Source organism: Euprymna scolopes, chromosome 1 (assembly GCF_053919585.1).
Source record: "Euprymna scolopes isolate OS-2025 chromosome 1, ASM5391958v1, whole genome shotgun sequence".
Lineage (NCBI taxonomy): Eukaryota > Metazoa > Mollusca > Cephalopoda > Sepiida > Sepiolidae > Euprymna > Euprymna scolopes.
In genome coordinates, this window is record NC_136482.1 from 169,981,624 (window position 1) to 169,999,810 (window position 18,187).

General features: G+C 31.3%; 1 protein-coding gene across 4 annotated transcripts in view; it reads right to left on the reverse strand.

The window, feature by feature from the left end:
• Window positions 1-12,750, reverse strand: part of LOC145277191 (actin-related protein 8-like) — a 59,446-nt gene extending 46,696 nt beyond the window's left edge. The window contains exons 1-4 of one of the 4 annotated variants that reach the window (XM_080128777.1): window positions 12,593-12,731; window positions 8,075-8,136; window positions 4,172-4,256; window positions 1,860-2,227 (exon numbers count right to left, since the gene is read on the reverse strand). In XM_080128777.1, coding sequence (XP_079984903.1) covers window positions 1,860-2,227; window positions 4,172-4,244 — 441 coding nt within the window. In that variant the 5' untranslated portion in view covers window positions 4,245-4,256; window positions 8,075-8,136; window positions 12,593-12,731. Of the gene's footprint in view, window positions 1-1,859; window positions 2,228-4,171; window positions 4,257-8,074; window positions 8,137-12,501 lie in introns of all 4 variants that reach the window. The other 3 variants (XM_080128776.1, XM_080128778.1, XM_080128779.1) reach the window with 3 other exon arrangements.
• Between the last annotated feature and the right edge of the window lie 5,437 nt (window positions 12,751-18,187).

Sequence of the window (18,187 nt, forward strand, 5' to 3'; positions counted from 1 at the left end):
GGTTACTTTGAATTAAGGACCATATTTATAGGGACAATCCTAAATGGGGGGGGGGGTAAGCAGCAAAACGTCAATTAAATTAAATTTCTACATGTTAGTACAGTCAGGAAAGCAGGAAACAAGGAGGAATTCCAAAGCCTAGCAGTTTAAGGAAAGAAACTTTCAGAGTAGAAGGTTCTCTGGCATCTACAGTGAAGAGGTAAGACTTTGCCACTTTTCGGGTTAGTCAGGGGTATTTATATCGAGAGGTCACCAGTGCTATGAGTTTGTCAGCACAAATTCCATTAAAGTACTAGTAAAATAAGCACAGATGCAACATTGCTGTGATGGGACAGGGGTTGGAGCTTGGTTGACAGTGTGGGACTTATTGGAGAGTCTAAGTTTCTACAAAAATATTGAAAATAATTTGAAGTCCTAGGAAACTTATAATCCAATCATTATTCTTTAATGCAAATTACGGTTTTACTATTTACATAGAACATATTAAAGCACGACAAATGTACGACAACTGCTCCTGTTGATTCTCTATTCATGTGATATTTACATACAACAAATAAAGGCACAACAAATGGTTAAGTCCAAATATTCAGTACTCAAAGTTAAGACACTGGAAGTAGACTGGTTACCTAAACATGGAACGGAAGTTACTAAGCATGAAACGAAATACGAAACCATATATAACCACTTGTTTTATCATGAAACAATAAAAAAAAAATAAACTTTTGTTTTTTACATTTCTATAAATATTTTTTTAAATATTTAAAATATATCCATAAGAAGTGTTAATAAAAAACTTTCATACATTATTTATGACAAAATTCTGTGATAAGACTTGTGAAAGGCATAAATATATTATTTCAAAAAGACACTATTTACAGAAATCTAAACAATAAAAATTCTCATTAGTTTTTTTTTTTGTGATAACACAAATGTTAAAAAAAAACTATTTATAAAAATATAAAAAAATAAAAGTTTTTTTTTTTTTGTTTCACAATAACACAAGAAGTGTTAAAACTAAAATATTTTTAAATAAATTATTTCCATATGGTTTCATATTTTGTGTCATGTTTAGTGACTTCTATTCCATTCCATATTTGGGTAAACCGAGTCCACTTCTGGCATCTTAACTTTTGAGTATTGAATTTTTAGATTTAACCAAACAAATTAAGAAACAGCAAATGAAGACAACAGATGACTCTTGCTGTTTTTTTTGCTGTCATTTTTGGCTAAAAATCTTTATAAAACATTCACAAATTTTTTTTAGACTTAAGAGGAATTTACTTTTTATTAAATTCATAAACGTTTTTCTTTTTTTATTTTTCATAGAAAATATTTACCTAAAACATGACAATGAAAAGTAAATATATCAGCAAATTATTTAATTCCTCCAAATTTCGACCCATCTGTTTGAAATGAATAAAAAAATAAAACTTGTTTATTTTTTTTACAAAGATTTTTAGTGTATAAAAAAAAAAAAAAAAAAAAAAAAAAAAAACAATATGCCAGCCTGTCTAAATAAAAAATCAGTTCCTTCTTGTTGTTCTTGACCTAAGAATCTCTGGTTGCTCAAATGATGTGTCAAGATATCACATGAATAGAAAATTGGCAGGAGCATTTGTCATGTCTTAACTTGTATATAATTAATAAAACAAGCAAATTACATTTTCAAGTTTTAAAGAACTGCTGTCTATGCTAAAGAGTTTATGAGTGAGAAAGAGAGGGACAGAGACCCATTTCGGACAAATAAGTGAACAAAAATGGAGGCAATGTTGACAGCAATCAGTTTAAATCCACTCAAAAAGTAGATTTCTATTTAATTTGTCACAAACTCACCTCCTCAATTTGTAAAATGTCCTTACCTCTGGAAACGGGAGGGATTGCGGATACAATCGTTTCCCTGCTGTTGGTGCCATTAGTGGCCTCTTTTGAAGAATTTCACTGATTTTCGAGGCAACTTTTGGAAGCGGTTCACATTTTGGTTTTTCTGCTTCCTTCTCCAATTGCTTGCCTGAGTTTGAACCATCAGTGAAATTTTCAGTTTCCTCGATTTTCACCGAGACCATCTCTTCATCTAACATGGCGTTTGTTGTTGGTGCAAATAAGCTACCTGTACCATAACCATTTTCAGTGATTTTATCAGAATTTGGAGATTTTAGAAATAGCTTGCTACCAATGGAAACCTTCTCTTCTTCTGTTTCTCCCCCAGAGGGGCCAATCAGTGAAGGGGCTGAATAAGTAAACAAAAATAATCAAATGACAAGAAATAAATTTATAAGGCACAAAAACCATACAAAAACAAAAGTGTGGTTTAAAATATCTAAATATTAATTTACTTGTCTGTACATTCAGACGAATTACCTCCCTTTATAGTGGCTCTCTATCAGTTATAAATCATTAAAACCATTTCCTCTTCAAAAATTAAAAAAACAAAAAGAAACATGGCTGTCTGTTAACGGTTTCAAATTAGCTATTTTATTTTATAATTAAAAAAAAGTCATCTTCAGAAGAGACTAAGTTCTTTTTATAATATAAAAAAAAATGTGTAAGTGAATTGACATCTGATTCTCTATAAATTATATACAAAACATTATTCAGAAAAAAAAAAGTGCTGTCTGTTGAATTTTCATTGAAAAAAATCTAAATATTTTAAGTTGATTCTTTTTAGCTTTAAAAGGTGAAAAAGAATGTTAAAAAATTGTTTTAAATTCATCATTATTTGTTTTATTTTATTTTTTATACATTTTATTTATAATGTGCTTTTAAATTTTTAACTACCATGGAATTTCCACGGGTTCTTCTAGTAAATATGAATTCAATGTTGTAGTAGAAGAAACTATTCACACCTCTAGATGGAGCCGGCCCATGGGTGAATGCTGAAAAACTCTTACTATGTATACACAAACACAATTACGTCTATTGAAATAAAATGACGTTGTGCAAAGATAGTATCACTAAATTTGAACAAATGTCACATGTATGTTTGTAGAGATTCTATTTATTTTCATAAAAAGTTAAAAACAAACAGAAGTCACATTTTTCGGTTAATAAAAAATAATTTTCTTTTAAAACATTCGAATTTAATTTGATCACATGGTACACTACAAATAATTTTTTTTAATCTTTTAAAAATAAAAATGCAGAATTTAATTTAATCAAAAGTTAATAGAGATTTTATACTTGAAATAAATTTAGTTATTAGTGGCCTTGCATAGCCACAGGGAAGACAACTAAGCAAAAAAAAAAAAAAAAAAAACCTAAGTAAAATTCATTCCAGATTAGCAAAACTGAAGCTGGCCAGCCAGGACACGATGGGCATACTTTACTGATTTGAAAATGTAGGTTCTTTTTTTTACCAATTGTCATCAAATTTTAACCATAGAATAGTATTATAATCTTCAAAAAGCCTGCAAAATTTCATGTAGTTTCATCCCATAGAACCAAAGATATAAGCATTTAAATATTATATAGGATTGTTGATTTTTTTTTTCTGATCAGTATAGAGAGATCTGTGCAGAACAGAGGACTTTCATAGTATGGCCACATTGAAAGACTGAATGAAAGTTCTTGTGTCTGTAGGTATAGAACAGTTGAGGTAGCAGGTCCAGTTCATAGGGAATGGCTAAGGAAAATATGGGAGGAATTGATAAAAATGGACTCAAAAGAAAAGGTGATAAATAAAGACTTAACCAGCAATAGGTTAGTTTAGAAGTCAATTTTTTAAAGCCATCCAAATGCATGCCATCATGTAAAATGGACATGAAACCAAAAGTGATGATGATGGATGACGATGATCTGATCCTTTACAAGATAAATCAGAAGTCGAAAAAGTGTAATCAATCTAGTTTAAACCAACTTGAAATATAAATAAGGTAAAATGGTAATCTAAACAGAAAAAGAAAAATTGACACACTTCCACAACATGAAATTTAGTGTGTTCCCTTCAATGCCAAACACTCGACCCACGGTTCTCCCCAATTTGTTCTTCTTAACGCAGCCAATTCATTCATATGCAAATTAATGCATTTATATTTACAACAATCTCACTATGATCCAAATAAAAACATTTAGTTTAGTTTCTTAGGAAAATTATTTTTAAACCAAGGAAAGATAACTGCAAAACTTAAGATTTGGTGTGTAAGAACACCTTTAAGAAAAATGATTTTTTTCTTACCTTTAATCTTTGAAGAGTTCTCTTTAGGGCTGGGGCTGCAGTTGGGGTTGAGGTTGAAGTTAGGGTTGAACATTTAGATAAGTACCTAAAGAAAAAAATGGCTTCATTTAAGTGGTGACTATAAAGTATGGTTTTACTCAGATTCTGTACCTTTCTCTTTGGATATTTGATTTTATTTGCGATAATGAAAACAAATATAAAATAAACAGGTCTGTTTATGTCTGATTTTATACAATGTATATAAATATTTATATTTTCTTTCCCAAATTCTTAAAAACTGTTTAATGTTTACCAGATCAAGTCTTTTACTAAATGCTGGGAGTCAATTAAAGCTGGATCATTTGCTAAATATTAGTTGGTAATTGTTCAGAATAGGGTCCCAGGATTTGTACAGATTTTCAATGTACATTTTCAAGGACTTTTCGAGGCTTTTTAAAGTTTTTCAAGGCCTTCTCCAGACAAAATGAAAGTTTTTCAAAAAATTTAATGTAAAAACAATGATATAATAAACCAAAAAAACTTAACAACAGTCATTTTCATTTACATACAAAACAATGTCTGTTTACATTCCCAACTCACTTATATTTGACTAAGCGCGATTAAATATTATTGTTAAAATATTTTTGACTTTAATGAGGGTATAACTCCAATGATTTCGAGGATCGTTTTTATAACCACAGTTATAATAATCAACGAATCAGAAAAAAATATCAAATTTTGGATTCAATCAGTTCGCCGTCGCGTCAGCCTCCGTCTCAAAACAATTCAAGATCGGGACTGCATTGATTCTTCACCACCATTATTGTTACTAGGGATTACTTAACACTTGAAATCGTGACTACATCAATTCTTCGCCGATTTGATTTACTGCCGCCATCTTTGTTCAACATAATGTCTCAACATTTAAGTTATTTTCCCCATTGTAGATTGAACTACACTGTGTTCATTTTACTTTTAAATTTTGAATTTCTGATACTGTGGATATAAGATGTTATTTTAGCATGAAACTACCCGATATATGAAAAACATCAGGTAGTTTCCTGAGAAAGGGACGCAACTCTTGTATCCACAATAATATGATGCAATTTCAGAACATTGTATTTCGATTTTATATTCAATATTTAAAAAAATATTTTATTAATACTTAAAAAATAATTTAATAGCATTTATTTTGATTTTATTTTTAATATTGCAACACAAATTTTTATTGGGCATAAAGAATACGATTTTCAAGGTCTCTTCAGGGCATTTTCAAGACGTTTTCCATGGATTTTTCAAGGTAATAATAGAAATAAGGCCATTTTATGGTGAAAAGTGAAAATTCAAGTACCTTTCAAGAGTGTGCGAACCCTGAGGTCCATTATAACAAAACAAGGGAGACAACTATAAACTTCCAAATTTACTCTCAATGTAAAAAACATCTTGTTGAGTATCTGAGTTATTGTGCTTAAGAATTTGTTGTCAGAAGTTTCTTTTATCCTTATATGGTTAATCAATCACTGATTCAATAGAAATACTTTCCATCTTTTGGGATAATTTTGTGGTGCTTCTTTGGTATAAGAACATGAATCGAAAGCCACAAAATCTAATTTCTATTAAAAACCAATGTTATCTACTTAAATAGTCATGTTGCAATAAGTTAACATCACATAGAACATCATACATCACATAGAACACATACTGTCACATAGAACATCACTACATCACATAGAACACATCATACATCACATAGAACATCACTACATCACATAGAACACATACTGTCAAGAGTTCACAATCGATTGACCACCATCATTGTTAGGGAAACAGTAAAAAGACAGACTTCAATTACCTCCCTTATTTATTCTGGTTATTATTCAAGTACAACTTGCAATTTTTCTTCAAAAACTATTTTCATTAATAATTAATTTTCTACTTTATATTTTTTTGTAATTTTGGGATATTTTACTAATTCCAACATTACAAATAAGTAGATATCATCGGTTTTAATTAAAATTCAATATTTCGATTTCTGTTCTTATATCAAATAAGTGCCAATTTCGTTAGTTTGCTCAATATTTAAAAATACCAGTGATCAGTTTTCTGTATCTCAGTACAGACTAATTAATCTCATGTGCTCCATGCATACAAATTTTTCAAGGTGTCCACACATATTTACCTAAAAATAGAATCTCTTTGCAGAAGAGGGGGGGGGTGCCGAGGTGTTAATCTACAATTAATGAACTGGGAAAAAATGAAACTTCAATTACATCGATTTAGAACTCAAAAGTCGAAGATTACACAAAAATAAAACATGTAATTGTTTAAATTAAGTTCGTCTGTCTTTGCTTACGTTCATGTCAGCTGATATTCGTGTTTGACGATGAACGCCCCGGAAAAGTCACTTCTGATTAATGCTTACTTGTTTTAAAATATGCAAATGAACTTTCAAAATAACAAAATATGGAACTTAGGTACTTAAGTTACGGTGCTGAAATAATAACATTTAGAAAGCCATTATTAACATGGAAATGAGAGGGTGTTTTTTTAATTACTCTGTACTTTCACTTAACAATTTAATAAAAAAAGATATGTAAAACTTTAATTTAACTTGGAAATACTATTTTTAAAAAATAGCATGGTAACATAAGTGCATAAACACCCAGAATATTTTAAAACTGGTAAACATTCATCAGAAGTGACTGTTCCAGAGCATTAGTCATCAAGCGCAAATATCAGCTGACGTAAATGTAAACAAAGATGTATGGAACTTAATTTTAACCTATTACATTTTCACACGTGGATGCGTTTCTATCATAGACTATCAGAATTTTGTTTAATTTTCGATTTTTGAGCGAATATAGAGGCTTGCATGAGACAACCATTTCGTTTTTCATTTTAACTCAACACAACACACTTTACACTACCTTTATTTTTAAGTACAAAACACTTTAAAATAAGTTCAAACTTACAAAAAAAAACTTATTCAGGTAGATAGAAAAGTAACTTATCTTGCCTTTGGTAACATTTATTTATTGTGCATTTATTTTTTCAACCCCCCTTTTTTTTTTTGCTTTGTTCGCTATTCTGGAAAATTGAAACATTTTTTTACTGTTTTTCTTTTTTTTTTTAAGTTATTTGTTGACTATTTCGTTATTTTTCTCTATTATGCTGTATTTGTTAAAAATCGTTAGACTCATTAACATGCATGAACTGCTATATAACAGGGTTTCTCAAACTTCAGAAAACCATGGAACCTCTAAGCAGGGCAAAGGTTTTTCACGGCGCACTAACAAGATAATCTATATATATAAAATGCAAAATGCGTGTGTGTCTCGCAAAAACTTTCCACACAGGCGATGGATTTTCACGAAATCGGTATCATTTTGAAGCTCGAACCTTCGGACGGCAAATATCGAAAAATTGGCTAAAAACATTACTTTCTTCACCCTCAATGGGATACTTTACAGGGAGGGGTAGCAAAAAATCGTTCCTTCATGACAAGATAACCAAATACGCATACGCAAAAAAGGTTTTTCTTGAATTAGTTTAAAGTTTATAAAAACCAACCCAATTTTGCTGACGTACTCTTAGCTCAGTGGGTAAAGGACTGGCGTCATTATCTTAAAGTTGCAAGTTCGAATGGTGATATAATATTGTTACTATTTTTTTTTTCGATTTTTTTTTAAGTTTTAATATTGAAACAGGGTTTTTTTGTTTTTTTTTTCCATCACGTTCGCTGTTTTTTTTGTTTTTCTGAGTTTTTTATGAAGTTTAACATCGTTCGCTTACACGTTGGGTCCACCTCCCCCCATCATCTTCGCTGTGTTTTTTTTTGTTTTTGTTTTTCCGATTTTTATAAGAAGTTTTAACATCGTTTTTATTTTTTTTTGTTTTTAATATATTAAAACAGGGGGTTATTACTTTGCATATTCTTTAGTTTCCACCTCCAAACATCCGGTCAATGCCGGGCACCGCGCCAGTTTCTAAAATAAATATGAAAAAAAAACAGGGGTTTATATACACATAGATTCAAAAAAGTTGTCAAAAAAACAAATATATAACAAATGTTATCAAAGGCAAGATAAATCACTTTTCTACTGAACTGGATAATTTTTTTAGTGTTTATATTAAATGTAAAATGTTCACCCGGCTCGAAGAACACATAATATTTACCAATATATTTGAAAAATACAAATGGCGGCGAACTCTGTGTTGAACACGTTAAGTTTTGGAAAATGAGTTAAAACTAAAAAAACTATACAAAATACTGCAAAAAATCCTACGAATATGTTAGCCTATGTCACAGTAACATATATTGTGTGAGTTCCTAACAGTATTTTGTATAGTTTTTAGTTTTAACTTATTTTCACAAACTTAACGTGTTCAACACAGTCCGCCGCCATTTGTATTTTTCCAATACATCGATAAACACTGTTTTTCGAGCTGAACAAACATGTTACATTAAATAAAAACACTAAAAGATTATCCCGTTAGGTAGAAAAGTAACTTATCTTGCTTTTAATAAAATTTATTTTTTTATATAGTTGTTTTTGGAAAAAAATTTTTAATCTACCCAAAAACAGTAATTTCAAATTTCGTGCTTATGTACTGTTGCTAGAGTTTTTAAATAGTTTTTTCGGGTTAAATTCAAGTTTCCCTGGGCCCAACTCTTTTCCTGATCTACATTAATGATCTTCCAAATCACATCCTTACATCATTTGTAGACATTTATGCTGACGACACTACCATTTATGGTAGCACATCTAAGACAGTAAACGACCAAGTTCTCTCCAATTCTCTCTCCTCTGATCTTGAGCACGTAGTACAATGAGGTAAGGAGTGGCTGGTTACTTTTAATGCATCTAAAACCAAGCTTCTCTCTTTACATCATCAACATTCTGATCCACATCTGGCATCAATTGAAATGAATGGCTCTCGTCTTCAGGAGGCCTCAAGTTTTGACAAGCTTCTTGGCTTGACCATTACTCCTGATCTTAAATGGAACACGTACATCAAATCTGTTGCCAAGGCCGCTGGAAAAATGGTGGGATCTTTCTATCGATCCGGTAGATATCTCACTGCTGATGCTATTCTCTATCTATATAAGAGCCAGGTACGTCCAAGGATGGAATACTGTTGCCACATCTGGGCAGGAGCTGCTAGAAAGGACTTGTCCTGCCTTGATAGAGTTCAAAATAGACTTCGTAGCCTTGTAGGAGATGTCCTTTTCTCTTCCTTGCAACCTCTATCTCACAGAAGAGATGTTGCGAGTTTGTCTCTGATGTATCGTTATTTTCATGGAAAGTGCTCGACTGAGCTTCAATCTATGGTCCCCCCACGCCAAACTTTCACAAGAAACACTCGTCTAGCTGTAAACACTATCAATAATTCCCCCCACTCTTTATCTGTGCCTAAACCTAAACGTAGATTACATGAACAAAGCTTCTTTCTTAGAACTGCACGCCTGTGGAATTGTCTTCCGTTTTCCTGCTTTCCGGCTGACTACAATATGGTTGTGTTCAAGTCTAACGTAAATAAGTTCTTGGTGAGCCGCTCCATATAAGTTATCAAATTTACCAAATTTTCATTACTAATGATTACTATATTGTCCAATTTCTACTGTACACTCTTTAACCCTTATCCTTGAGTGGCCTCTTGGCCTTGATAATGTGGTGATGGCTATGTAAAAAAAAAAAAAAAAAAAAATCTCTTTTTTTTTGGGGGGGGGGTGTATTACTGTACACAGATTCGAAAAAGTTGTCAAAAAACAAATATATAACAAATAAATGTTATCAAAGGTAAGATAAGTTACTTTTCTACCAAACTAGCTATATTTTTTGTATTTTTATTCAATGTAACATGTTTATTCAGCTCGAAAAACATGCAGTGTTTACCGATGTATTGGAAAATTCAAAATGGCGCCCGACTCTATCTTTAACACGGTAAGTTTGGGAAAAGGTGTTATAAATAATAAAGTAGACAAAATACTATTAAAAAACCGCCGAATATATGCTGTCAACTTATGTCACGGTAACATATATTGAGCGAATTTCTAACAGTATTTTGTCTAGTTTATTATTTATAACACCTTTTCCTGAACTTACCGTGTTAAAGAGAGAGTTGGACGCCATTTTGAATTTTCCAATACATCGGTAAACATTGTATGCTTTTCGAGCTGAATAAACATGTTACATTGAATAAAAACACGAAAAATATATCCAGTTTGGTAGAAAACTTGTCTTTGATAACATTTATTTGTTATATATTTGTTTTTTTGATAACTTTTTCGAATCTATGTGTACAGTAATACAAACCTTTTTTTTATTATTAAATTGTTAGGTGGAAGCACAGAATAGTTACAAAACACCCTTCCCTCCCCATGTTAAGAATGCTTTCAAAATAATAACGTTATTATTTCAGCACGGTAGTAAAAGTGCCCAAATTTTAACTTATACTCGTTCATTAGTTGTTCCTGTTCGACGAACACAGTAATATAAATATAGTAAAATCACGAACAGTGTTCGTGATTTTACTATATTTACGTGTTTACAATCATTTTTTGTTTTTGATAACCCAAAATTGTTGGATTTTTGTTAATTTAGTTTTTTTTTTTTTTTTTTTTTTTTTCAACGAACCATCCTGAAACTCTTTACACTTGTAGTTATCATAACTACTAGTTATGTATACAAATCTCTTTTCAGGAAAAAAAAAGATCAATAATTAAATGTCTGCAGCCATTTAATTTTTCCATATAAAGCATTTGGTCCTCTTTAAGATAAAAAGAAAAAAAAAAAAGGTTTCCGGAGCCTCTCAGCCTCACTCACGGAGCTCTTTGGGAAACCCTGCTCAGGGTACTTGTTAAAATACAGCCGACAAATCGATTTTTTTAAATATGTCATTTTAAACAACAATACTTAACTGTCATGTCGAAAATGGTAATATATATTAAAAAAAAATTACAAAAATTCATGCTATTGTGTTTTTAGTAAAAATAAAGGTCTATCGCTATAGATTACAAATATTTGCACGCCATGAACTAAAATATTCGTTTAGAGTGATGTCCCCTGTGTGTGAACTCTTTATCGTCTACTTTATAACGCTCAAGAAAATGCAATTTTACCCAATTTTTCGTAAAAATTATTTTCAACTATAAATAACGGTAAATTTTCAGATTAGGTCCACCTCCACAATTTTCTTTTAAATGACGACTTGACGAAAATCGCATAGAAATTTTGCAGAAATAAGTGGTTATCGAGATATAAAAAGTTGTATTATGCATTGTATTCTTTGGCGGCCATCGTTTTTACGCGCGTGTACCAGAAACAAATCTACTCATCTATGACACTGCACGCGGGTAAAAAAACATGGCCGCCAAAGAATACAATGCATAATACAACTTTTTATATCTCGATAACTAATTATTTCTGCAAAATTTCTATGCGATTTTCGTATTCAGCATAGTCGAAAACCTATAAAGGGTGTCATTTAAAAGAAAATTGTGGAGGTGGGTGGACCTAATCTAAAAAAATACCTGAATAACTTTCTTCTTCATGAATTTTCGCAATTTTTATTTTTTAAAAACAATGTTTACATTTTGTAAACATTGTTTTTAAAAAATAAAAAATAATACTTCTATTATGTTTTAAACGACTGTAATAGTTTATTTTGGAAGTATATTTCATAAAGAAAATTGACAACCCACTTTAAAAACAGAAATTACGAGTTTTATATATTTTATTCGCAGTTTTTTGTTGACTCTTCTGGCGGCCATGTTGTAAGCCCTAACGGTATTTTTGGAGATTACCTATTACTATTTTTAACACGACAAGTACGTAATATTGCTTTTACTTTAAACGACATATTTAAAAAAATTGATCTGTCGACTCTATATCTACAAACAGCAAACAACGTTACTACGAGGAGTTTTCCAAAAGTAATGCCCCTATTGATTACTCCGTCCAAATACATCAAAGAAAGATTGCAAATTTCATTATCATGACTTGACTGAACTCATAGATTGATGACCTGAAAGGTTTTATCTCTCTGTTGCAGATATTGACGATGTGAAACTCCAAGAAAGCAACATCTGTCATGGACGTGCATCAGAAACAAAGATGCGTCATTGAATTACTGGTAAAAGCGCATTGAGAATGGTGGTGATTATGTAGAAAGATAATTTCTAGAGCATAAAATGTCCCTCGTTTTAATGGTACCACTCCCGTCTCCGTAGGTTTCAACTGTTGAGGGGTTTAAAAAAATAGGAAGCTTTACTTTCGGAACGACCCTCGTATTATTGAGAAAAGATGTTTGATTCGGAAAAAAAAACCCAACTCAAGTCAAGTTCGTACCATACACAATAACAGTTGTTCCTACACGCAAACTTCAATGCGTGTTAAAAAAAAAACGAACAATAAAATTATTAATAAAATAGTAACGAACGTTCTTGAATTGTTTTCACTGAAATTCATTTAACGCCGCGACTGCAATGGAAGGATCGTCAACAATAAGGTAATATATCTCTCATTATTCGGAACACATGGCGGACGAGCAGACTATGTTGATCTAAGACTAAAAAAATTGTGTTCTTATATTGTGACGTCATCTCTTTCTGCGTTCCTTGCCGATTATCTCCCTTGATTTCTCGGCGGAAAATATAAAAACTTCTTTTTGCATTAGAGCACATTTTTACTGACCGTATATACAATCTTCATTTTTTATTTTAAAGCAAATTGATGTGGCTGATGATCATTTTCTTACTTGCATATTTATATGTTCCATTTATTTATAAATAGACCCTTGGCAAAAAAAGAAGAGTACTCGACTAAAAGTCAGCAGCAAACGGTGTTCGATTAGATTCAGTTCCTACTAGTAAAGACTTCCTGTTTTCGATCGCTGACTCTTCTGGTTGGACAAAGTTTTGTACTGATTTTCATTTATTAATTTTAATTAATTTTAAGTGAAAGTATTGAATAGTTAACAAAGTCCCTCTCTCCATGTTAAGAATGGCTTTTTGAATAATGCTCTGCAGTTTATTGACTGTTAAAATAATAACGCTATTATTTAGAAAGCCGTTTTTAACATGGGAAAGGAGCCTTTGTTAACTATTTTGTACTACTGGGACCTAACAACTTGGTCTTTTGGCTAAGAGCAAAGTGTAGTATCTGTTCTGATATTACACTTTACCTTTTTCTGACAGATTAGTAGAGGAGAAATCCTTCTAGATTGAGACAATTTTTATTTTTGTTCCTATCCAGAGTGCTCCGTTTTAGGGAGCTGGATTTTCCCCCTATTAAAAATCGACCTTATGTCTAACCCTGCCCTCGTGGGGAGGCAAGTAAATAGGAACAATTTAATAAATTAATTTGCGAAAATGGAAACTCTCGTCCGAAGTTATATTACTGAGGAAGTTTATTAGACACGGCTAAAACATCTAGAAAAATCGGTAAATTTTTACTTTAAGACCGTCTCACGTTCGTATAGAACAAAATATATTTTTGTAGATTTCGGTGTGCTAAAAACGAATCTGCAAACCGTTTCCGTCGCAAAAAAATAGTTTTCATGATATGAAGAAATTACTTTTTTGAAAAGTGGATGATCACTTTTCCAAGTAAATTCAACTTAAAATGAGCACCTACTTTCTGGCCACCTGAGAGAGGGGGCATATTTTTTAGTGTTTATTGGCTAAAAGTTTTTTTCGGTTTCTTTTTCTGTTTTCATCTTTCAATAAAGATACGAGGAAATTAAAAAATAAAGAAAAATCGGTATTATCTTACTTTAAGGCTTGTCTCACATTTGTATAGAAAAAAAAATAGTTTTTGGTAGTTTTTGGTGTGCTTTAAAAAAATATGGTAACCGTTTCCGTTGCAAATTTACCGTTTGTATGGTATTGACCCCTTAAGTCTAGAACTATTGTCCATTTCACAGCCCAGCATTCATTTACGCCAGACGTGAGCATAAAAGAAGGCTGTTAAATGTGCACTCGCATACCAAACTGTCTTGTCACAGTGTAGTATTAGCGAAAATTTAAAATTAGACGAAAAACAAGTAGTTTTCCAAATATTAAGCCATGTAATTCTATATGTTATCATGGGTGGCCATTTTTGTATGCGCAATGGTATTAACCCCTGAACTCTGGGGCTATTTTTCATTTCATAGTCTAGCCTTCGTTTATGCTACGCGTGAGCATAAACGAAGGCTGTTAAATGTGCACTCGCGTACCAAACTGTCTTTTCACAGTGTAGTATTAGCGAAAATTTAAAATTAGACGAAAAACAAGTAGTTTTCCAAATATTAAGCCATGTAATTCTATATATTATCACGGGTGGCCATTTTGTACGTGCATATGGTCGACACGCGCGTAAATATGGTCAATCGCGTGATTTCCAGACAGCTTTTTGTGGGCTGAATAGCGGCTCCACAAAATTTTCACCATGTGAATTCTTTCTAACTGCATAAAAATCTGCACGAGTAAAAGTGTCATAAAAAAAAGGAAACATACGAAATACTTAATCCCTTACTAATTCTTGTGAATGCGCAACATTTACGCTTGTGAAAAATAATATGATGTTCAGGCGTCTATTGGCATTTATTTGCCACCATGTTTTCTTCCACCCCAAACCAAGGTCACAGCATCAAAAATCTAAAGGGATTTTGATCTTTGGGCCCATAGCCTATAATGTTATATATTTATGACCTTTAATACCAGTTATTATAAACACCACCGGTTGTTATATTTGTGTGTTACAAGCTGTTGTATCTCAATACTCGATAATGACAGGCGCAATAATAAAAAAGTATGGTAGCAAGAAAGACAAACAGATTATTAAATTAAATATTTATTGAAAAAAATGTAATAAATGAAAAGTCCTCTTGTTGATAAATAAAACTTCTGCGGAGAAGAAATATCAAAGTCCTGGTTACCAAAGTTGGTTAGAATGAAATTAATTAGAATTGTCACTTGTTGATAAAAGGTTTCCGAGAAAAAGAAATAGCAAATTTTGTTATTGAGACGTACTTGGTTTGTATATACCAATCGAAATGGGTTAAAAAAAAATCTTTCACATAAATAAAGTTTTTTATTATGAAAAATCTTTTTTTATATAAATTTTGTAAATTTTGAAAAAAAGTCCAAACTCTATGAATGCCTTTTTATTGGGCTCCAGAGCATATATAGTGTAGTATAATAATTCTCCAAGTTACAAATATCAAGTTTTCTCAGATGGTCATTTATTACTTTTCAAAAGGTATCCATTACAATATTGTTTCATATTGTGGCTAACAAGCCTGCAAAATTATGTTATTGCTGATATTTAGTCAGACGTTTACCTTAAAAAAACTTATAAAAACACCATTTTGGACAACTTACACGGTTCATATAACCAACACACTCTGCCGTTACTTCTCAGTTACCCATGGTGTTTTTATAAGTTTTTTTTAAGTTAAACATCTGAAGAATATGTGACTAAATATGCAGCAATAATATAATTTTTGCAGACTTGTTAGTCACAATACGGAACAATATAGTAATGGATACCTTTTGAAAAGTAATAAATAACCAACCAAGAAAACTTGATATTCTAGGAGATTCAGTATATTTTTATGAAGGGATTCTGGTTTCTGATTGGTTGGTAGCAGAATGTAGTTTCATCTGATTGGTCAGTTCTTATCACCTATGTTTATAAATATAACTTTCCAATCTTTTTGTAACCGTACTCTCACATTTTATACAAGAACCGGCAGAGTATGTCAGTTACATAAACCATGTAAGTCGTCCAAAATGTTGTTTTTATAAGTTTTATTAAGTAAACATCTGAAGAGTATGTGACTAAATATGCAACAATAACATAATTTTGTAGACTTGTTTGTCGCAATACGAAACAATATTGTAATGGATACCTTTTGAAAAGTAATAAATGACCAACTGAGAAAACTTAATATTTATAACTTGGAGAATTATTATACTATATATATATATATATATATATATATATATATATATATATATATATATATATATAACTACTTTATTTATTCGCATAAAACATGCGCATAAGCCTGACGAATTCTATAGTTGGATGAAACGCAGAATATTCAGTGTAGCTTAATCGCCATATATATATATATATATATATATATATATATATATATATATATGAATTCTGTTTGTGAATTATTCCACAGATTTCTGCCTTTTGGATTTTTTGAACCATTTTCCAATTACGCGATTCACTTGGATTTTACTTGTGCGAATGGAAATTTTACTAACTTTCTTGTATTTGTATTTTATCATCATTGGATATTTTACCTTTCACCAGACTATCCATTTACGTGAAATCACTTTTTTATTCACTCTATTCCCTTTGCTTCATTTTTAGTTATCAAGTAAGATCTTTGACTTACTTGTAGTTTCATCAAATACTTTTGCAAGCAAAATCCGATCCCACATTTTGCTAAATCCTACCGTCTGATGAGAAGGAAAGTATTTCTTTGAAACTCTGCGGATTAAGGACTATCCACTTATTTAGTGTTTCCTTTTCAAAGTGTTTTTTAACATGTTTTATTAACTATTTGCTCTTATATATATATATATATATATATATATATATATATATATATATATATATATATATATATATCAATTTTGTTAATCATGATGAAATTGTTTGAAGATAGTAGTTTAATCCTACCCAAAGCTGGCTAGAGAATTAGTTGGCCAAAACGTGGTGAGATGACAACAACTATGGAAGGCAGTAATTACTGAGGATACAGTTAAGAGATTCAGCATTCCTATCCTATTGCAGTTAACCTCTTGATGAAGACCAAAAGAATAATTAGCCGAAACGTTGTGAAACAACAACCATGAAGATGAGGATAACAATCCGTAAATAAATAAATATAAAAAATCACTCATCTGAAAAGATTCAAATAATAAAATAATAGGCATCTGACTTGTCGACAAAGCAATTTGCACCTGCGTTAAGTTTGGGTGTTCAGTGGTAAACTGGTTCACAGATAAGTAAGAGTTTATTGTAAGTTGTGTTTATGTATTTAACTGAAAGTAATTTAAGATTGGAGAGTTTTTTGGGTTTTTTTTACAATATATAGTCACCACTCATCAAAATCGGAGGCCACTCAAGGATAAGGATTAATGGGTGCTGTAATGGAAATTTGATCATTTATTTTAGAGGACGGCTATTCAAAAACCTGTTTACATTGGACTTGAAAACGACCATGTCATAGTCAATCGGGAAGCAGCTGCATAGTATTGTGTTCTACAGACGATTAGCTCTAGGAAAAAAAAAAAACTCTGCTCATGGAATTTTCAATTAGCACATTCAGCATGACTATGGTTCTTTTTATTTTGCAGACAACACTTATGTAAGATTCAAAGTCTTTTTGAAGTGAGAAATGTTATTATTTTTTTTTTGTCAAAAGTTTGTGAGTTTCTCCCTTCACAAATATTCCTATGTAAACAATATCTTCAGGCTTCCGCCTTCAAAATCAGAATGACCAAAAGTTGTCTTAAAACGCCCGCCTCCCCTCGCCCTGCCCCGCCCAAAAAAGCTTGTTGGTCATATCATTTACTTGCATCTATATTTTCGCACACCCGCATGCATGTCCGCTTCTATCTACTTTTGTTTTCTTTTTTTCAGAACTTTTCAAGATTTCTAACATATTTTATTTTTTTACTAATGAGGCACTATTTATCAAAAAAAAAAAAAAAAAAAAAATCACTCAAGGATAAAGGTTAATGTTGTGGCTTCCTTGCAGGCCGGTAATCATCAAGACAAACACTGGTATAATTAACAAAAAGGTATATTAACAAAAGTATGTTGCGGAAGTACACATCATGATTCTGGGGCCATAACTGTGATGAAGTTTAGACATAACTGTATTTATTGTTTCTGGATAAATCCATTTGTTCCTTAAATAGGGAGATCAGCTTACCCCACAACAGTGAATGAGATGGATAGATTGCAAATTGAATAATGCTGAATATAAAAACAGGAATGAATTCTTATTTTTGAATAAGTT